We start from the raw sequence: 23,483 nt of genomic DNA, 5'->3' as shown, positions 1-23,483 counted from the left end.
TTGAAGTATGTGGTTCTTTTTATGAATTCAAATCCGCTTTCAACTAACATGCGATCACTATCAATTTTGCTTCCTCTAGAAATCCTTGTATCCTTGATATTATTATTTAGTTTGTTGTTAATAATAATGTAATCTATTATTGATTTAGTTCCTCTTGCTTCCCATGTGTACCGATGCATATTTTTATGCCTGAAGAAAGTATTGCTGATTTTTAGACTTAAATATGCAGAAGTCTCTTAATAAAATTCCATTGCTATTGATTACTAATTCACCCTCTGATCCAATGCATCCTGTTATTGGGTTATTTCCCACTCTAACATTGAAATCTCCCATCAAGATTGTTGCTTCATCAATACATTCCTAAAGTTTTCAGTAAAATTCTTCTGTCTCTTCCTCTTTTCCATCTACTGGCACATAAATTCCGAAAATATTGAATGTTTGATTAATAATTTTCATTCTAAATGTGATTATGCTGTCTGATACTCAAGTATAATCAGAAATTTTGTTTTTTTCCCTATTTTTTATTAATACAAATTGCAACCCCAGATAAAGTCCATTTGTCTTCTGGAACTCCAGCGAAGATGACGACAGTCTTCTAGAACTTGAGATTCCTTCTTTTTCATCTCAGTCATTGCTGCTATATCAATGTTTCTATTTTTTTTAGTTCTTGGTTTAGCTCAATTTTGTGTGAATTCCATGGACATTCCAAGTAGCTATTTTTAATTTCTCAAAGAGAAGTCTCTGTCCATTAGTCGGGTCAATTCCGCTAAAATCCATCCTATTTTTTCTTCAGGGCTTTGTAAGTAACTGTAAATTTCCACTCGATAGGCTACCAACCTTTCGCAAGGCGAGTTCAGTGGTGGGGCTGCCACCTTAAGGACTCCAAAACCTGCCTGTTGGGAGGCAAAGCAGACTCCCACTGCATGAATTGGAAAAAACATAGTATAATAGGAAAGATTCACCCCTAGCCATCGACTACTCTAATAGCATTAGGGGGAAGGAGCAAAAGGAACAAGAAATAAAGAAAAGTAGGGACCAGTCTACAGATAATATACAGATGTATATTACATTAACTAAGGCACAGTCCAGCATCAGATGCCTCAGGTTTGCAGCTCCCGTACTCACTAAAGTGAGCCCTTGCAGTAAGCTACCTAACTAATTATCCAAGATAAATGTAGTAATCCACATGTTCAAAAAGGGTTCTCAACTAATTTCAGTTTAATTTAATCTGAATTTGTCAAATTCTATCAAGGTCATTTAACATTTTTTGAGCTTATTGTTTGCTAACAGAACAATGTCATCTGCAAAGTATACATGATTTAAATTTCTTCTACTAAGTTACACTGTTTTCCATAGTTAATTCCATGAAATATTGCTCAAGACTTCTAATGTAAAAGAAAACAATTTAAATATCAAATCTCCATGTTTCACTCTGCTGAGATGGCCTACTATTTTCAGCTAGGCATTATTTCTGATTGATATAAAGAATCAAAGGCTTTCTCAAATTATACAAACATTAAATATGCAAGAAGATAACATTGATTTACTTTTTATATTACTTGAGTAAGAGTAATTATGATCTACAGCCACATGAACAAGCAGGCTAATGATGCTTGCTTGTTCATGTGGCTATGCATCATCCAAAAATCTTGTGGTTCTATTTAAAATAATGGATATAAAAATGCTGTACAATTGTGATAATAAATTATAAACCTATAGTTACTATCATCTCTAGTGCCCATTTTTACATAATAATATAATCATTCATTTATGCCACTGCTGTAAAATACCATTCAACATAACTAGTATGACTTTGTAAAACTATGTACCAACTTCTTATCTTATGTGTACTGCTAATATACCATCTCCAGGGTTTGTATTAGTCTTTGATGATATGATTCAGCATTCTTTTCATTCTGATTAGATCAAATGTCATGGAGAATAGTATATTTTCATGTGTAGTCACAATAGTTACAATTATTGCGCTATTAGGCATAAATTAAGAAATAATTTATCCAGAAATAATGAGATCCAGATGAAAAGAACTGCACACTTTCTTTGAAAAGACATTCAAATTTACTTTATGTAGAACTTTAGCATTATTTTGAAACATCCTATAGTTAATGTTAGTAATTCCATGCTCTGAATGGCTGAACTTATGTTCATTTAGTTGAAAACCAGACTAGTGTTCACAAATGTGTTTTGTGACAGGACAATTTACTTTTGGTAAATTGTCCTGTCAGGTTTCTTTGATGGGTCAGAATGTGACTGCAAGATCAAATTACTTTAGGATATGGTTTCCCCATGAGCATAAAGTAACATATATCTTATGAAAGTCAATTCTTGTAGAATTGGAAGAAAAATTACATTTTGATTTTGTCTCCAATTATTTAGTTGTAAAGAAAAAGTTTAACTGACAGTAGACATTTCCTATTGAAAGGATGCTGCCAAAGGATACTGTGTGGGCGCTTGATAGTAATGATCTACTAATACCACATTTCTATAAAGGATGGTAAGCTGATGTCTGATGGATATAGCAGCCAGAGGAAGTAATTTTGCAATAGACAGAAGGTAGTAAAAGACCCATTTGCTTCTCATTTTCTTTTTTAAGGATATAAAGAATGAAATTTTATTCTATTCCATTTCAAAGGTGGATTTGACCCTAGAGTATAAGTTATATGGCAAAAATATGACCAATATCATGGATCGAGAGAGAAAAAAAAAAAAAAGAGGGTTTGGAATTTATAGCTTGTCTATACCAATTCAACTACAGAGGTTCAATCTATTGAAAGGACTAACTAAACAGATTAAAACTGATTAAATGTTATAAACAAAAGTTGATTAGAGCTGGAGATATGGAGAATTCCCAATTCCCTCTTTCTATAAAGTTTGCCATTCCAATAAAAATATTCAGAATTAATAAAGAACTTAAAAAGATCTACAATATCTGATAACAATTTAGAAGCACAAGTTAAAGGGTATCATTAAAAAGAAACTAGTGAAGGGCAAGTTGATGTCAAAAGTCTCACACTATGGTTCTTAGTTACTGATCAACTGTTTACTATATCTAATAAAACTCTAAGATCAGTTAAAACTGGTTCGAAAACCATTTTATATACTGCTAGTTTATTATTAAAAAACTGGCCTTAAAAATACCCTTCATTTATTAAAAGAAACACCTTTAAGCTATAAAAAAACAAGTAATACCTTTCAGTTATCAAACTGAAAGGCATTACTTGTTTTATTTATTTAGTCAAAATGCAGGGGGTGGTGGAAATTGAGACGGCCTTCATGTTTTCCATGTCCCTACTTATTTTCATCGCTTTTGTCTTTTTATTGCTGATTTTACATCAAATTCATATAAGTAGTATATCTATTTAGTCAAAGATTCTTTTCAATAGATTATGAACCTCCATAGCTCAGTTGGGATGAGCCCTTTGGTTGATAAGAAGTGGGGATTTGAGGAACCATTACTGGGTGTTTTCAATAAAATTGAGTTAACACTTCTCATACAGATGTGTGTGTGTGGGGGAGGTGTTTCCTCCCTGAAACTTAGATTGTTCATCCCTCAAAACAGGCTCAGCAAACACAGATCTACAGGCATAAATGCTTGTTATTAGGAGATGAAGCAGAGGAAGGCAAACCAGCTACTAGAGGACTCAACCTGTCTTGGATAGAAGAGAACTGATGATCCAATGGATTTATTTAGAAGCACAAAAATCATTTTGCATATAAAGTAAAGAGCTCAAATTAACATCTATACATTTCTTATCATATTCAATACTATTTTCCTCCATGATGTGATCCACATAAATAATGAAAACAGTGGGGACTGCATATATCCTTGTTTTATACTTATTTTGCATCAAACCATCATCCTATATGTCATTCAATTTTAATAGCTGGCTTACAATTTAAGGATCTGTAATGTCTCATTGCAGTGCTTTGCAGAGCATCTCTCTTGGCGTTAGTCTTTTCCAGATCCAAAATATGTATAATTATACTATATGTATAATTACAGACCTTACTTACCTTCTTGCATATTAAACGATTGAGTTCTGGTGTTTAATCCTGAATTCATTATAGCAGCTTGCTGAAATAAACTGGCTGTAATTTCTGGAGGTAAAGCAAGGGTAGCAGTAGCTGCTGGAACTGACTAGTAAAAGAAGAGAAAAAAAAAAGTATATTATATTATAACTACAAGACACATGTTAAACTCGTACAAAGTTCATGATATTATTGTACTGAAAAGTAAGATAATATATGTATATTATAAATAATGAGTCATGATATGCAACTCTTTGTAAGAATAATTGTCTGTGATGAATAAAAGTGGACAAGAAAAGAATATCACATCTAACTGAGCACGTTCTCGATTTTTGTAATTACTGACATGTACCGAATATGATAATACCACATGAAAAACTTTCATCATTACTAACTTCCTATCTACAGTTTTCTTCCAAATCAGTATGTTACCTGTCAAGACTCCAACATTATCAGATCTTCTATTTTTATCTTCTAAGGCATTTTTCACTGTGTGCTAGATTCTAAGGCATTTTAAGTGCTAGATCAACTGCATTTGAAATTTTCGATGCCATTAAGACATATCACAGAAGCTAACTTCAAATAAAATTCTACCAGTGAATTGGAATTAACATGCCTTATAATGTGTGCGAGTCTGCTTGCCAGCCTAATGCAGAAGCTGCATGCAAACAAGCAGCATTAAAATTCAACCGAAGGGTTGAAACTTTGTGTAAATTGAGCCCACCCATGCGACATGGAAGTGGTACACAAAACGGTACATGGTAATGAGAAGTCCCGCCGGAACAATAAAATCACAAAACACCACCCTGAAACTAACATGTTAAAACCAAGAAATATATAGTGAATGTTGTTATGGCAGCTTCAGAAATTTTGTAATTCGGATGAAGAGAATCAGTATTTCAACTCAACAACTGTCAGCTGGCCTTTGTCATTGAGTCGTGCCATCTTTTGTTAACATCAACACCGATCATATGCAGATCTTCATAGCTGCTCTATCTCTACCAATGCACCATTGCTGTCCATTTAGTTCTCTGCTTTCACTTCTCATTAGTCATTTGTAAAGGATTGTTCATTAATAATAATAAAACAACTTTCGGATATGAGAACCAATGTGGCCATTATTCCTGTCTTACACCTTGTCTACAGCCCTTGGATGTATCAAACAACAAGCAATGGTGTAGCTAGAGCTTTTGCTGCCCTTCTCAATACACACCAAAATATTACAAAAAGTCAAAACAACATACAGGGAAATAAATTAAAGCGCTATGTTTATTTTTGAAGTAAAACTTTAATTTTGACATTCTAAAATGTTATTTTTCTTGCTATTCTGTTAGCAAAATCGATGATATTGGCGATGTCTATTTCATAATAGTAATTAATCTATTTTATTTAGAAAAACTCCTCTCGCAACTAGCAACATCTACAGGAATTGTGAGGAAAATTCGCACTAGTATTAGAATATTTGGAAATGAGTTCTTGAGACTGTATTTTAGAATTAACTGCAAAAGTTCAAAAAGGTTCAAAGTGCCACCCAGGGTGAACTGCCCCGCCTTAGCTACGCCTCTGTCAACAAGCCATTCAAGGACTACATATAAAAATTTTACATGGAGTGGATGGCAGCAACGACCTGACTCTGTCAGGGAAGATTAAAGACTATCATTAGAACTGTTGTGCAATTGGATTTTGACAGCTTCAGAAATGATTTCACCAGAAATAATTGCCAAGAATTTCTTTTAAAAAACTGGCATCTCTAATGCCCTGGATGGGAGAGAAGATGACGTTATTTGGGTAGATGACTGACGATGCACACAAGGATACTGCTCTTGAGGTGGGAAGTAGCAATAGCGAACAGGAAATTCTTGGTAAGTCATTCCTATTTTCAGTTTTTTCCTGAAAACTTTAGTTTCTAAAAATCCCCGCATATATCTCGCACTACAATATTTTAACTTTAATTTTGGGGAAAATAGTGTAGCTTTCAGCACATACAAACCACATACAGCACTGAACATTCAAAATATCCCCTTTTGTCTTCAAGCATGCCCGAAGCCTATGAGGCTGCATATCAAAAAGGCAGCATGTACAACATTCAATGGAAATGCTACCACTGCTCGCTCCAAATCTGCTTTCAGGCTGGTGATGCTGGGATGTCATTTCTTGCAGGCTCTGACCACAATTTGAAGTACGAGAGATTCAGACTAGGACTTCCAGACAGCCAATCAGATAGTGATTATGTGGTCAGGCACATTAGCCTCCAACCACTGTTGTGGGTCCTCACCGTGTGAGCAGAGACTGAGTCCTGTTGGAAGGTCCACTGCCTACATTGAAACAAGGTGTTGTTCAGGGGCTGTACTACAGGTTCCAGCACAATGTCTTGATATATTTTGGCAGAGGTTTGACCCCTTTCTCTCAGAAATGCAACTTGGATATCCTGATGTCACTCCCCACCAAGCGATCACTGATGTGGGGTGAGGACTTCTGTGAATACGGCGTGTTATGGCACACGGTTGAATGAGATGAGAAGCTTATTATCTCTCCACAGGTGAGCTTTTCAGTGGTAACAAGGTTCTCATCTGTGAAGAAGATATCTTTGATTTTGTGTCTGTTGTTTGCATACTGCTGGAGAAGTACCTTTGATTTTTTATCATGCTTGGCTGCATAAGTTGTGGTGTTAGGAAGTGTCCAGTAAAAACAACGATGGGCTCTCATCCCCGGGTCATCAATCTCGGCAAAATGTTCATCTCTTGCGATATCACCTTCTGCATTCTCACAGGATTATGGAAGAGAAATGGATTCACAGCTCTCACAAGCTGCTGTGTCCTATGCAGCATGGCTGACCTGTTCTTTAGTAATCAGATGTCTTCAGAATTGTTAACCGTTTACAGTCTTATACAAAAACATGATATTAATCCCAGAGTAATTTTAGCAGATTGAAAATAACAGATGGCTAAATTCCAACTTTGTGATGTGCTATTAGGTCTACACTGTTCTCAATCTTCCTACTGCATGTTAACCCATACAGCTAGACCACACTCTCTCAACTGATAAACATGCAAATAGTGGCTGTGCACAGTGGCACTAATGGAACCAGGCTTGCACAGTTCTGTGGGCAGTGTGGGGCTGTGCAGAAGTTTTAACAGTATTTATGGCTGTTACAATTATCTGCTGTTAGCCAAGTCTCACCAATGCCTATAACATTTGGGAAGGTTGTGCTAACCAATGCCAAAAACTCCTCCCTCTTGTTCCTGATACTTCTGCCAGTAGTATCTAGATACTGCAGCATCCCAGTAGACCCCCAACCACCTTCACTTCCTGAATTGACTACCCCATTCAATATTTTTGCTTGCAAGACTAGATTTCTGCAGTTGATCATTCTCACCCATTTGCTTCACACACACATCTGCATTTACCCTAGTTTCTTTAGTTTTCATGACTTTGCACTTCCACACTCTCAGTGAACAAAGCACTCTCTAGACACTTAACTCCAAATCCATTTAAGTGTAGTTCCATCAGCATTGTACAAATCTTTATATAAAACTCAAACTCGGACCAAAGGTCTACAAACTCTACATTATTCCTTCTGCAAATCTATAGATATGTTATTCATTAGGTGGATAACAGATGAAACAATACAATTAAGTAAGGAAAGATGAGAAATTAGGGAAAAAAGTACTGTAAAGTCAAAGTGTAGAAGAAAGAAGTGAGAGGAACCAAATATATATAAAAAAAAATAAAAATAAACAAGTTAAAAAGAGTGCAAGAAATGATAAGAGGAAATATATTGAAGAATTATGTGGAGAGGCAGAACTAGCTGTAGGGAACTATGGCTTAGAAACTATATGATATAACAAGGAAAATAACCAGGAAAAACATAAGAAAAGAAAAACAAAAGATAAATATGGAAATTTACTGACTAAGGAAAAAAGACAGAAAAAAGATGGGCTAAAGATTTTCAAGAAATATTAGAAAAGAAATCTATAACACAGGAAGAAATACAGCCAGAGAACATTGAAATGGAGACACTAGATATAAATGTAGGAGAAATAACAAGAACAGAGATAACAAGCGCAATAAAGAAGTCAAATAACTAATATTTAAGGAAATTGACAGCGTATACTGGAAATATAGATTAAATAAACTTTAATATACACTTTCCGATATTTCGGCGAACGTTACGTTGCCATCTTCTTGGGAACTTACTAAAAGGACACGTGCACACAAGTACTAATACAACAAATGAGACTGAGGCTAGGACGCTAGCGTTTTCCTAAAGTCCTGATGTTGCCCCCCTGGCAGGCTATATTGGTAGTTCTTGGCCTTTGGGCTGAAGTTCTTTTGATAAAAGTTTCCCAAATTTGGGGCAGTTTCATGCATCCAAATTTGTTGAGGTTTGGCATGTTCCTAAGGGCCGAGGCTGATTCCATGAATAGTCTTTCATACTTGAACTTGCTGCGGTAAGTTCCCAAGAAGATGGCAACGTAACGTTTGCCGAAATATCGGAAAGTGTATATTAAAGTTTATTTAATCTATATTTCCAGTATACGCTGTCAATTTCCTAAAATATTAGTTATTATGTCTAACCAGCGTATAAGCCTCTCAACAAGAATAAAGAAGCCAAAATATAGAAAGGCAGCAGGGATAGATAATATTCCAGCAGAATTAATTAAAAGACATTAAATTTTCAACAGAGATATCACATTCACTGATAAATGAGATATGGGAGAAAGAAAAATGGCCAAAGGACTGGGATATAAGAATACTGATCAAAGTACTAAAAAAGGTGATATTACAGAATGTAAAAACTGGAGAGGAATCTCACTGTGGAGCATAGTCAGTAACATCTCTAAAAGAATAACCCTGGAAAGAATAAAAAACAAAATTGAAGAGAGGTTGAGAGAAGAACAAGCAGCCTTCAGGTCAAATAGATCCTGTATAGACCAAATAACCCTAAGAATAAAAACAGAACAATCAACAGAATAGCAAAACAGCCTATATTTAGACTTTATCAATTTTGAAAAAGCCTTTATTATAAATAAAAAAAATATGGAGGCTAATGAAACAATATGGTATACCAATAAAAATAATAAGTTTGGTGAAGAAAATGTATGACAACTACAAAATTAAAATACTATGCAATGGAAAATTAACCAAAAAAAATGAATACCACTAGCAGTGTAAGTTAAGGCTGTATACTTCCCCCCCCCCCCCCCAAACACACACAATATTTCTGAGTGTAATAGATTGGGTGATGAGAAACACAACAGTTGATAATATAAATATACAACGGGGAGGGTGGACAAACAAATGATTTAGATTTTGCTGATGACATGTCTGATAGCTCAAAAGCACCAACATATCAAAAAAAAAAAAAAGATAACTTAAACCAGGAAGCTTCTAAATGTGGCTTAAAAATAAACATGAAAAACACAAAAATAATGAAGATAAATCCTAAACAAACTTTTAAAATAGAAGAATCACTGGAACAGATAGACACTTTTGTCTACCTGGGATCATTAGTAAGTACCACAGGAGGAACAGAAGATATAAAAAAAAAAATTTAAAAAAAAATAGAATACAAAAAGCTCAAAGTATCTTCAATACAATGAAAAACATGGGGAAGTAAAGAAATAAACTTAAACTAAAATAAGGCTTTTCAACACTAATGTTAAAACTATTCTATTATAGATCAGAAACCTGGAAATAACTAAGGAAAATACAAACAAACTACAGGTATATATAAATAAATGTCTAAGAAAAAAATTGGGGATATACTGGCCAAATAAATTTCAAATATATAGCATTATGGGAAAGAACAAACCAAACCAGTATTGTAACAGAAATAAAAAAAAATAAAAAAAAAAAAAGACGAAATGGATTGGACATACTATCAGAAATCCTGATAAAGACATAGCTAGGACAGCCATGGAATGGAACCCACAGGGGAAAAGGGGTCACTGGAGATGACTCTTCCAGGTCATAAAGATGACCTGGAGGAGACAGACTGAGATGGAGAGATCCTGGAGTGAACTCAAGAGAGAAGCAGCAAACAGAGCCCAATGGAAAGCATTGATTGAGGCCATATGCTCTGCAGGGAGTGAAGAGGATAAGTAAGTAAGTAATGCTTCTTCCTGTTCATTTCATCTTCTCTACATCTAAACTTTGGTGTAGCATTTTATGATTATACAGTCAATGAAATTAAAAATATTAAAAACGAAAAGATAAAATAAAAATTCTTAAACTATCACAGATGTACACAGTCCAGTCAAAATATGACCACCCTGCTATTTCAGAATCAGAAATTCCATTCCAATAGAGAGTACTTGTTTTAGGATGAAAATAGTATACACAATACTGAAGATGTATGACAAACTGTTCATTCAAAGCTGTTGATCAATGTAGGAAATGGATAGGCATTAGAGTACAATTTGAAAGGTGGCAGTATCCAAGAAACTGCCAATATTGTTCAGAGAGTGCTGTAATTAAGATGTTCAAAGAGCGGAACATCTTAATGTAAAGTGACTTGCCACAGAATTTATTAAGGATTGTTTTCCAGATCACAATCTGATGTACACTCCTCTGGATGGATCTCCAAAAGTAGGCAGGTGTCCAGTTAAAGAATCCAAGCTTGCACCTAATCATCAATAAAGACTATAGATTGCATCTGAAAGATATCATTGGACCACTGAAGATTAGGAAAAAGTTGCCTTTTCAGTAAATCTTATTTCCAGCTCTGCTATGTGGATGGTAAGGTAAAGAACTATGAAAAACCTGGATAAAGGAATTATCCTGATATCATAGTCTTGCAGAATAAGATTAAAAAAAAAAGGCATTATAGAATGAAGGATGTCTTCTTAGGAATCTTTTAAAGAGCTGATACCCAGACTATACAATGACTACTACAAAGTACCTATCCAATGTGTCGATCAGATATACCAATATATGATAACAGGTCTTCCCAGTTGGCAAAGATACACTCCAGCAGGGCATGCTATGTGCTGCCCTATTGTTTGAATGGTTTTTGCCAAACCATTCCAGGTGTTATCACAGCCACCAAAGGGGATTAGGTGGATCGAGAAATCTGATGTTTGATTCCTCCATCCCAAACATTTGCAGATTTATAAGTAGCAATGGCATACCACCATGTGTTGTACCATGTCATGAATAAATGGTACAATGCAGCTCCTCACTATGCAAAATAAAGGTTTTACATAATATACAGGGTGTTCGGGATAAATTTGACATATTTATAATTAATTATATTTTTCCGTAAGTTACATGTATTAACACACACTTCTCTTCATTTAAAAGTTTGGACCCTTCTTCATTCATATACAAGATGTCAGAAAGGATGGATAGCTGGAACCCACCTGAATCATGGAAGAGAATAACTTGTATCATGATGATTCGTGCCCGCCATCAAAATAAGGACATTACGACTGCTGCCCAATGCTCCCTGAATACAGTAAAAACAATCAGGCATGAACTAGAGACTTGCAATGGTGACTACAAGGATGTAGCAAGAAGAAAGATCCCTAGCAGACGATCTGATTGCGTTCGTACAGCAGAATTCCTCGCAAATCTGCAGGAACAGGTGTTGAAGAACCCTGGCATTGGAATTCGGGCTTTGTTCGTGGAGTTGCTAACTGTAGTCAAGCCCTGGATAACAAGGGTAGCCAATGGTAGGCCGTATGTATGGCAGCAGGATTCGGCCCCTTGCCACACCTCTGGGAAAAGTCAAAAATGGTTGTCTGAAAATTTCTACGACTTCACCAGTCCAAATGTTTGGCCTCCAAACTCCCCAGACCTTAACCCCATGGATTATTTTGTATGGGGCGCAGTTGAAAAAGACACCAATCGCACTTCCAGTAATACAAAAGCCCAGTTAATGGATAAAATTAAAACAGTTTTTGCGGCCCTTCCCAGGGAGACTGTAGCATCAGCTTGTTCGAGGTTCCGAAGCAGAATTGAAGCTGTGATCGATGCTAATGGTGGTTATTTTGAGTAAATCTTGTTGATAGTATTGTAATTAACTCTGCCTGTAATGTTTTTTTGTCAATTCATTAAATTTAATAGATACAAAGAAGATTTTCTTTTTCCTTACGAAACTGTCAAATTTATCCCGAACACCCTGTATATAATCTTTTTGTTTTTATAATGACCCCCACACATAAAAGGTCATTAGACCTATAATGTAACAGGCACAAAAAATCTTATGTTGCATAGCAGCAGTTCTGAGAACAAAAGCTTGGCCTACAAACTATCAGGATAGTAGTCATATTTTGATTGCAATGTGTACATTATGTGAACAATTATTAAGATAATTACCATAACAGTTTGGAGACCTCCTTGAGCCATCTGAGCAGGCAAGGTTATAGTGACTTTATGAGGTACAGTGAGAGTCACTGTTTTCTGTGCATCTCCCTAACACCAGTGAAAAATATCTATTAAGAATTATTTTTAAAAAACAGAAATATATGCACAATGCAATTTAAAAAGTATGAATTTAATGAAATGCCACTTATACAAACTTTTGCATACTTTACATAGCTAGAAATATAGCAATTAACTTATATATAAAAATTTTCAGAACAATTTATAATTTACTGTGTATCTAAATTCTCATAATCTCATCTTATACATCATGTTACACATCAAGATAATACATTTTTTTTTATGTATTATGACTATGGTGAAGTTACATTATAAGGTGAGACCCAAGTCTGAGGGGGTGGTATCACCAGGTGGCTAATTCATCATCAGATGAAAAGCCATTATCCATTTCCTTACATCCTAGAAAGGATTCATATCTAGACCAAAAGGCACATTGTACTCAGGGCCGGTCTTCTCTATAAAGGGACCAGTGTGCAAGAAACCTTTTGGGGCCCTAAAATATTTTTCAAAGGTAAAAATTAAAGGATTTGAAATAAACATATTGTAAAACCTCTTACATGCAAATAATTTTGGCAAAAAAAAAAAAAAAATTGAAATATAATACATTAACGCAAATGTGTACTGACTGTGCCCACTCGATTGTGGGGCCCGGGGGCATTGCACCCACTGCACCCCCCCCGAGATGGCCGGCCCTGATTGTACTGAAAATGCATAGAAATACTTGTTTTCAAAATTCAAGGTAAGAATAATTTCAAACTATAGAATCTGATGAACTCAATCTGTAGAAGAAAATGGTAAAAACATCACAATAATAATAATAAACAAATTAATATTTAAAGCAGAGATAGTGAAAATGAAAAACATCATTGGCTGAACTATCAGAAATATTGATGGCTGGCAAATATCTGCATAAAAATGTTTTAATTCAGTTTTTAATTGGCAATATTGTGCAATTTTTGCTACATTTGGTTCATTATGTAGTTTGATTACAATATGCAGTGTAATACGATTTTATGTGTTTTTATAAACAGATTTCTATATATTATTATCATCAAATTCCTGACACGTACCCTCAAGGGGTGTACAGGATATGATAGTACTACATGAAAAATTTACATCATTACTAACTTCCTATCTACAATTTTCCTCCAAATCAGTCTGTCACTTGTCAAGACTCCAATATTATCATTATTAGATCTTATATTTTTATTGTCAAAGGCACATTGTACTGTATCAATCCACCTATATCTTGATCTTCCTCTGGGTCGTTTTCCTGCCAACTTGGCAGAGAACACTTATTTTGCTAATCTTTCTTCGCCCATTCTGTTTAAGTAACCATACCACCTGAGATTAGCTCTGCTAATGCATTCCTGGATGCCGACAATGTCAAGTTCTTTTCTAATATCCTCGTTTTCAATATGATATTGCCATTGATGCCATCTGTTCACGCCTCTAATCTTTCTCAGGACTCTCATATCTGCGGTCTCTAGTCTTTGGTCAAGTGCTTTACTTCTGACGCAGCTCTCAGATCCATAAGTTAAAACTGGTTTGAACAATGTCTTGTATACAGCTAATTTAGTGTTCCAACTAAATTCTCCCTTATTCCATATGAATTTATTCAATTGACTTCTTACCATGCCAGCTTTGTTGATTCTGTTGTCTATTTCCATATTTAATTTACCATCTTCACTAAAAACCGTGCCTAAGTAGCTGAAATGTTTTACTTGTTCCACAGGTTCCCCATTCACAACACACTTGACATTTTCAACAATTCTACCTATTTTCATTTTCTTTTTAATGCTCACCTTCATACCATATCTATTACAAAATTTATTCAATTTAGTTAGAGACTCTTGCAAACTTGTAGCGGATTTATTTAGAAGTATAACATCGTCTGCATACAGCAAACATTAACATCTCCAATTCTGATATCATGTTTAATACCACTTTCCTTCATAATGTGATCCATACAGATAAAGAATAACAGAGGATAATGTACATCCTTGTCTCACACCAGATTTAACATTAAACCATCTTCCTGTACTTCCTTCAATTCTAACTGCCGACATACAACTCAAATACAGACTAAGTATTGCTTGATATAATGCCCCATTGACACCATATAACTGTAGCATATTGAATAGCTTCTCTCTTGGCACCTTGTGATATGCCTTTTCCAGATCAACAAAACTTAAATACAGATCTTTGTTATATTCCCATGCTTTCTCGACTATTTGTCGTAAAGTGAAGATCTGATCCTGACAGCCTCTATTTGGCCTGAATCCAACTTGTTCTTCACCAAGCTTTTCTTCCACAATTCTTCTCAACCGTTTCTCAAGTATACTTGCATAGATCTTGCCAGGAACACTCAGTAGGGAAATACCTCTGTAATTCTCACATTCAGTTTTATTTCCCTTTTTATATATGGGTACTATTAGAGCTCTACTCCAATCATCAGGAATTCGTCCCTCTGTCCAGGCTTTCTGTAAACCCCCTGACTGTATGCCTGTTGTGTGTTTGTTACCACTGTGTTATCACTGCTCGTTTCATTTAGCAATTTTTCGAAGTAATTACTCCATACTTCAAGAATATCCTTTTCCCTTGTTTTCATGTAACTTTTATCATCTCTAACTCCTTTTACAATACTCTTTCCTCCATTTCTAAGCTTCTTCAACAACCTCCAGAATATCTTACCACCTTCTTGATATTTATTTTCTATGTTCATGCCAAAGTCCTCCCATGACTTGTTTAGCTAGTTTTACACATTGTTTAGCTTTCTTACATTTGTCTCTATATTCTCTAAGAGCACAAGCTGACTTATTTGCCAGGAACTTTTGATATGCTTTCTTCTTTTCCTTCACTGTCTCTTTAACTTCCTGTGTCCACCATGGAGTTGTGATTTTTCTATTCTTGCAGACAACCTCACCACATGCCTCTCTGGCCAAATCAATCAGGGTTTTCTTCAAGGCTGGCTACTGAATCTCCAAGGTTTGATTCCTGTTCTCAAGCTTTTTCATTTTTCCTTCAATAATCTTTGTGTATTTTTGTCTACAGTTCACATCTGAGAGCTGCTCAACTTTTATTCACTTTAAAACTTTCTTATATGTCATTCTTTTCAATATGAAATTCAATTTTATCCTGCTCCAGACTAAATAGTGATCACTTCCAATTTCAAATCCTCTGTACACTCTAGTGTCCTGCACCAGGGAGAAAACATCACTATCAACAATAACATAGTCAATGAGACTTTTCTTATTCCTTGCCTCTGCTTTCCATGTGAATTTGTGCACATTTTTATGTTGCAACATGTTAGTAATAACCAGTCCGTGACCTGAGCAGAAATCCAACAGGTATTTGCCATTATTATTAGCTTTGCTCTTTTCTCCAAATTTTCCCAAAATATTTTTGTATGTCTGACAATCATTTCCTACTCTGCTATTTAGATCCCCAACAAGGACCAACTTTTCCTTTTTCATTGTGTCAGTTGCTTTTTCTAAAGCCTCAAAAAATTCCTTCACTTCTACCTTAGTAGAACCTTCTGGGGGACCATAGGCACAAATAAGTCTCACTGTCCAATTCTCCATTCTGATATTTGCCCACATCACTCTACTTGAGACTGCCTGCCATTCAAGGAGATTAGCCTCGTATTTTGTGTTGAATACTATGGCTACTCCTTTTCCTTGATTGTCATTGCGTGAATATAACATTTAGTATTTATTGCTCAGAAAGATCTCACCAGTTTTTGTCTTTTTTGTTTCAGTCATTATGTTGCCCCTATTATGTCTATCTGATACTTATCTAATTCCTCAGCTAGCTCCATTTCTTTCCCATTCAGGCTTCTTATGTTGATAGTACCGATCTTTAACTCTGGTGATGTTGAGGTGTGCTTTCAGATTTGTTTCAGTAGCTAACTTTTCGCTGTTCACCCTGGTTCCCTGGCGAAAACAACAGGGTCCTTGTTTAACCGGGCGACGCCCCAGCCAGCATGAAATTTTGTCGTGTTGTACCATCATTTTCTATATTGATTTAAGGCAATAAGAATACAATTTGGTCAGCTAAATCCCAAATTGCCAGCCTATCCTCGTTCGTTCAGTATCCAAGTAGATATCCAACAGGGTGCACCACGAGAAGGTGAGGATTGGACATTAGGTCAGAAGCCCTGGTCTTTTCTCTGCAGTCCTTTAAAGGCTATGTGGAGGTCTGCTCTCAGTTATACAGCTTTGAGTCTATTAAAAGTGGATGATAAGCAAAATGATAACTGTCAGAAGTATACATGCTTATTGAAAAGGAGATAGATATGTGGTGAATATTTGTTAAAAAAAAAAGGCAAAGATGCAAGTGTTGTAATGAATGGATGGAGAACTGCAGAAATAAGTGTAGCCAAACAAACTATGAATGATTAAACTGTAAATCAGAAGAAAGCAAGAAAAGTGACAAAAGAATAGCAAGGTAGCTCTTTTAAGGAGTGAAGCAGTATACTCATGCAGTTTTTTTTTTTTTTTCGTAGGACTAAGTATGAGCTATGACAGGAGAATCTTGTGGCAAGCAGCAATGTAGAAAGGAGTAAGAAAGGAAAGGTGAAAGAGAAAAGTAGAGGATATTAATGAGCAAAGAAAACAATAAGGAGGCAATACTATATGGCGATTCCACAACAAGGGACATGCTTAATGAGTGCGTGATGAAATTCTTCTTTCCTGGTGCAAGATTGAAAACAGTCAAATTAAGCTACAGCATATGATTTAAAAGATTAAAAGGATGGTGTATGCAAGAGGATATGATAATTAGTGGAAGAAGAAATAAAAAAGAATGAGAAAAAGTCAGTTAGTCACTAAGATATAACAAAAACAAATTCAGAAGAAATGCCATAATTGCAAATGAATCAATATACAGATTGTTTAGGAGATATGGTGTCAAGTTTTTAGATGTTTGATGGACAAAAGGACTTGTACATGCCCAATGAAATGCAATTAAATGGACATGGAATTCGGCCTCCTGAACAGACTGCCATCTTATAACCTCCTCTTCTCCACTCTGCTATTGGATTGCCAGCTTCATCGCTGGTCATTCATTGTGTCATGGTGGATGGCTTCCTCTTATCAAATTTCCCCATCAATACTATAGTGCCTCAAGGTTCTGTGCTCTTCCTCCTATACATCAACAACCTCCTTTCTCTGACTTCAAATCCTAAATCGATAAACCCTGTAGTTAACTTCGTGCGATACTCCTAATGTTAGATGCCTCAAGATCTTCCATAACCAGTGGCTTGAACACTAACTTCTTGAACATCCTGAATTGGAGTAAACACAAGTTAGTAAATGTCAATTCTAAAAAAACTGAAGCTTGCCTTACTACCTGCAAGTAAAATCCTAACCCATTCCTTCAAATTTTTGATAATGTTCCAATTTCCTTTCAAGATCAACTTTCTCTTGAATAAATTAAAGATGCCAAGAAATTATATTCTTGGTTTTCATTCCTTATCTAAGTGTAAGCAAACAGTCTATCCATGAAGTATCTTCACGACTCAGCTACTTATATATAGGGGCTAATCACTTCACATCAATTGCATTAGTATACCGTAATGCAAGGCACATATCCTTATGGACATGCATAATGCTGTGAATTATGGGAAACGCCAGATCTGTGGAAGCCAGATCCAGAGGCAATACTAAGTTTGAAGTAATGCAGAAATCATAATATATACAAGTAGTCAAAAGATGTTACACCTTATTATTAAAATACTCTGGATTAAAGATAGATGTTAAAAGTGTTTTCACTTGGTTACATTATAAATTAAAGATGCCAAGAAATTCTTGGTTTCCAAGAATATAATTTCTAGTTTTTCATCCTTATCCAAGTATAAGCAAACAAAGTTTGCTCATTAAGTATCTTCATGACTGGGCTACTTGTATATAAGGACAATGACTTCACATCAATTGCCTTAATGAAAAAACTTTTAACATCTGTCTCTAATCCAGAGCATTTTAGTAATAAGGTGTGACTTGACTACTTATATATTCGAAATACGACTTCTGCATTACATCAACTTTGGTATCTCTTCTGGGTCAGGCTCCAACAGATAAGACCTCAATAAAGGTCAAAACAGATCTGAATAGTGCTCTTTCGCATAATGCAGAGTAGTATACATGTCCTAAGCATATGTGCCTTCCTTCCATTATGGGATACTAAGCAATTGATGTTAAGTCATTAGCCCTATAACCAAGTGAAAAAACATTCAACATTTCTCTTCTTGAGTTGACTGTCACATCCAGTTTATCCTGGCACAAATATATTACTTACATAGCCTCCAAAAAGCTTGGTGTTCTATTCCGTTCTAAACATTATTTCTCTTCCTCTAAACTCCTAACACTATAAGTCTCAAATGTGTCCAACTTTGGAGTACTGTTCCCACATTTGGGGTGGTCCAAGATCTCTCTAAGAATCTTGATGATATTCAGGAGAGGACAATATGCTTAGTAGATGACCCTTCCCTCACTTTATCACAGGTGGTCTGTTCTGTAGGTACTTTCATGGGCATTGCTCCTCTGAATTAGCTGCCGTCATTTCTCCCCTTTCTTCTAACCATAGAAGAAGTAGATCAGTAACCAACACTCATACATTGTCCAGCTTCAAACACACCAAACTAACTTCTCATCAGCTTCCTTCATTCCATCCACCTCTATTCTTTGGAACAATCTCTCCCATACTGTTTTTCCCACTGAGTGCAACCTCTCATTCTCAAAGAAGCAATATCATTAAGAAGCATTTTACTCAATCACTTGCCCATACATGGCACTGTAGAGTTATAGGTCTTGTGACTTTTTAGGTGGAGTCAAAATGAAATGTGTCTGAAGAAAGAATGGATGCAAAAAAAAAATAAATAAATAAAATAAAAAAGCAAGAAACTATCAGAGAGAATGCAGGTAAACATACATGCAGACTCTTTTGAAGTGAATGAGTAAGAAATCATATAATGCAATTTCTGAGGTCTCCAATATGAATGAGACACTCATTAAAAAGATTCAAAAAGGTGCTTATCAGCCCCAATAATATTGCAATGCATGTATACTGATGCCAGGGACTGTTGTTGGCACTAGTTAACTTGAACCGGCTAAAAATTACAGACATTAAGACTTGGTTGCCAGATGAAGATACTGTCAGAGGGACAAGATACAAAGAATTGATATTTTCAGACAGGATGGACAAGAAAGGCCTGTGGGCAATAGGGGGGAGATTGATAATAATAGAAGAATTGCAAGCAGAATATGCATAAATTCAGGGAAGATAGAGGTGATGAAGGCATTTGAAGCTGTTTGGTGTGAGATAAAAGATGAGCAGTAAAAAGAGATGTGGATGATATGCATCTATATTATTAGCTGAATGAGCATGTAATCATTGTTGAAGACTTCAACTATGGGGACATAAACTGGAAGGAAGGTTATGTGAGGAAGGGTGGAATTTATGCAACTGATGGCTAGTTACCTAAAATGCATGTGATTAAGAAGGTATACAGGATTTGAAAGTGCTGATATGACACAGCAATAATTTAAGTCTCAGCACTGGCAGAGTCCAAAAGAATGGAAAGTTAAGATAGTCCCATTACATGAAGGAAGCAAATAATAGACCAGTTAATATCTCTGGAATAGGTTAAGATATTGAAAAGTTAATGGCAGAATTCAGGAATCAGTGGATAAGAATCTGATGCTGTAATGGGGATGCCTGGCTTTGCAATGAGGAGACCTAGTCTTAGTAATTTACTGAATTTCTACAATAAAGTAAGCAAGTTAGGTAATTGGAATACACCATGAGACTGCTAGAATTTGTACAGGCATTTGCTTTAAATACACAACACTAGGAAAGAAAATACTAAATAACATGGCTGACAATGTGTTGTTTGGATTCCTACTATTCATACTTTTCATGGTAGTGTAATCATGACATGAATGATGCTATCTTGTTAGACCATAATAGCAGACATGTGATGCAATAACATAATCTTTTGAACACCTGAGTGGCCTGGAAAGTATCAAACTTGCACTGACTATAACACAATGGAATTAACTTCTGCCAAATGAAATGTAGCGAAACAATATGGATGTTTTTTTTTGTTTTTTTTTTTTAAATAACGAAACCTGTGGTGCGTTCATAATTAGAAGAAACACACGTATAAACCACAGTGAAAATTATTTAATTGTAAATATTTCAACCTAAGTATGTTATTCCTAATTTTTGTTTAAATACTGTACTGATGATGTCCTAAGATACTTAAGTTGAAATATTTACAATTAAATAATTTTCACTGTGGTTTATACGTGCGTTTCTTCTAAATATGGATGTTGTTTTACATATTCAGTACACAGTCATGTTAAAATCACCTACTTTTGCTTAAAGAAAAATTTCAGAATAAGGATCTGTATTTCTTCCATCTGTCTTTATGACCCCCACATGGCATTATAACATTAGGTTTTAATTCTCTTGCACAGGGGAAATTGATACAAAAAGTTTCATTAATCTCAAAAAATAAAATACAGTGATAAGTAGTAAATTTAGCAAAACATACTCATTCTGTATGGTATGAATAAACTGTTATGCAAAGCAATTTAAAACTTATAGTTCAATTGTGAATCAACAATTAGAATTTAAGAACATATAAAAGATGATTAACGAAAACCAACGCAAGCACAACTATCCCCACTCTGTGATGCTTCACTTTACAATGATCCACTCATATGATGCTTTTCAATTATGACAAATGTCCATCTATACGAGGTCTTATTCACTCATACAGCGATTTTAGCATATGCTGCTGTGAATCAACCAATGCTTAGTAATAACGAACTAAAATTTATTTAAAATGTTCTCTCTCTATTTTGGGGTTGCACTGTGATTTATAAAGTGTTTATAACTATTATTTTATTTTATTGTTGTTAAATAATGGCAGATAAAATTCAGAGTAAGGGTGTTAATGCTTCCAGTGAAAAGAAAGAAGATGAGTAAACCTATTACATTACATACTAAAATTATAAAATTTAGCGACAATAGTGAAACAAACAAAGTGAAGTAAAAGGTCTACACTAGTTAATGCTACAGTTATCTATAAATGCGACAATGTTATTGCCGAAATGTAAAAAAAATTTCTAACCGTATAGGTTCACAAAATGGTTGGCATATTTCCTTAAACCAAGCTACTCAAGATTAAATTTCCATTTGTGTGAAGATATGACTGTTAGCAATAATGTAAACGACATATCTACTTAAAAATGTTATTAACGTTATAAGACCAAGGTATTCCTTCATTAGTCAGGGCTGTAAATGTAAACTTCAGTGTTATTTATAATCCATATGGATTATAAATAACAATAAAGATTATATTATTAAGGTAGTTATTACTACATTATTGAAATCAAATAGAAAAATAAAAATATTGTTCTTTATACAAGTGACATTATCATCATAAATCTGCTACAGGTTTTCAGGATTATTTACCAAATTAAATAACTGTAGAAACAAATTTGGTATGAAAATCAGCAATAAAAAGACAAGAATTGTAAAATAAATAAATAAAAAACATCAGCAGCATTCTACAGAGTAAGAAAACTTTTTGGCTATTTAAAGCACATTTTTTAATGAAGAGTTGCAACAATGACATATGCCAACAATCTATGATATTTCTCTCTCCAGCCAAAAGGCTGTGGATTCAAATCCTGCCATGGGCATAGATGTTTGTAATTGTCTGTGAAAATACTAGTGGTAGTGGTGGGTGGTAGATCGCATTGATGTAGATGATGGTAGTTAGTGTCCTCCTTCAATGAGACTTTCAACTCCCTGGAAGCGTGACTAATCATCATCGTCAAATTCCTGATATATTTCCATCTGTTCATGCTCCTAATCTTTCTCAGGACTCATATCTGAAATCCTTAGTCTCTGATTAAGTGTATTTATTTCTAACCCAACTCTCAGATCAATAAGTTAAAATTGGTTGAACACTGTCTTATATACAGCTAATTTAGTGTTTTGGCTAATTTCTCTTATTCCATATACCCTCAAGGGGTGTACAGGATATGATAGTACTACATGAAAAATTTACACCGTTACTAACTTCCTATCTACAATTCTCCTCCAAATCAGTCTCTTACCTGTCAAGACCCCAATATCATGAGGTCTTATATTTCTGTCTTCTAAGGCACTTTTTACTGTATCAATCCACCTACATATTGATCTTTCTCTGGGTCTTTTTCCTGATAACCTGTCAGAAAACACTTGCTTTGCAAATCTTTCCTCTCCCTGAGATTAGCTATGCTAATGAATTCCTGGATGCTGACAATATAAAGTTCTTAACTAATATCCTCATTTTTAATATGATATTGCCATTGAGGCCATCTGTTCATGCCCCAAATCTTTCTCAGGACTCATATCTGAGATCCTTAGTCTTTGATATAGTGTTTTTATTTCTAACCCAACTCTCAGATTAGCAAGTGTTAAAATTGGTTTGAACACTGTCTTGTATACAGACAATTTAGTTTTTGGTTAATTAATTTCTCTTATTCCATATAAATTTATTGAGTTGACTTCCTACCATACCAGCTTTATTGATTCTGTTGTCTATTTCCATATTTAATTTACAATCTTCACTAAAAATCATGCCTAAGAAGCTGAAATATTTCACTTGTTCTATAGGTTCTCCATTCACAATGCAGTTGATATTTTCATCAATGTTTCTGCATTTTCATTCTCTTTTTAATGCTGACCTTCATACCATATCTATTACAACAGTTAATCAATTTAGTAAGGGAATCTTGCAAACTTGTAGCAGATTTATTTAGAAGTATAACATCATCTGTATAAAGCAAAGAGCTGAGATTAACTCCTCCAATTTTGATATCAGGTTTAATACCACTTTCCTTCATAATGTGATCCATATAGATAATGAATAACAGTGAGGATATATAATGTACATCCTTGTCTGACACCAGATTTAACATTAAACCACCTTCCTGTACTTCCTTCAATTCTAACTGCTGATTTGCAACTCAAATAAAGACTACGTATTT

General features: G+C 34.9%; 1 protein-coding gene across 1 annotated transcript in view; it reads right to left on the bottom strand.

The window, feature by feature from the left end:
* LOC150102723 (transcription initiation factor IIA subunit 1-like) overlaps positions 1-23,483 on the bottom strand; it is a 204,589-nt gene that overhangs the window by 105,843 nt on the left and 75,263 nt on the right. The window contains exons 5-6 of the mRNA XM_090399213.1: positions 12,370-12,465; positions 4,033-4,156 (exon numbers count right to left, since the gene is read on the bottom strand). Coding sequence (XP_090255339.1) covers positions 4,033-4,156; positions 12,370-12,465 — 220 coding nt within the window. The remainder of the gene's footprint in view (positions 1-4,032; positions 4,157-12,369; positions 12,466-23,483) is intronic.

Source organism: Typopeltis vanoorti, chromosome 10 (genome assembly GCF_054136105.1).
Source record: "Typopeltis vanoorti isolate ZY-2024b chromosome 10, IOZ_Tvanoo_1.0, whole genome shotgun sequence".
NCBI classification, from domain to species: Eukaryota; Metazoa; Arthropoda; class Arachnida; order Uropygi; family Thelyphonidae; genus Typopeltis; species Typopeltis vanoorti.
This window is presented reverse-complemented; position numbering and strand designations above follow the sequence as displayed.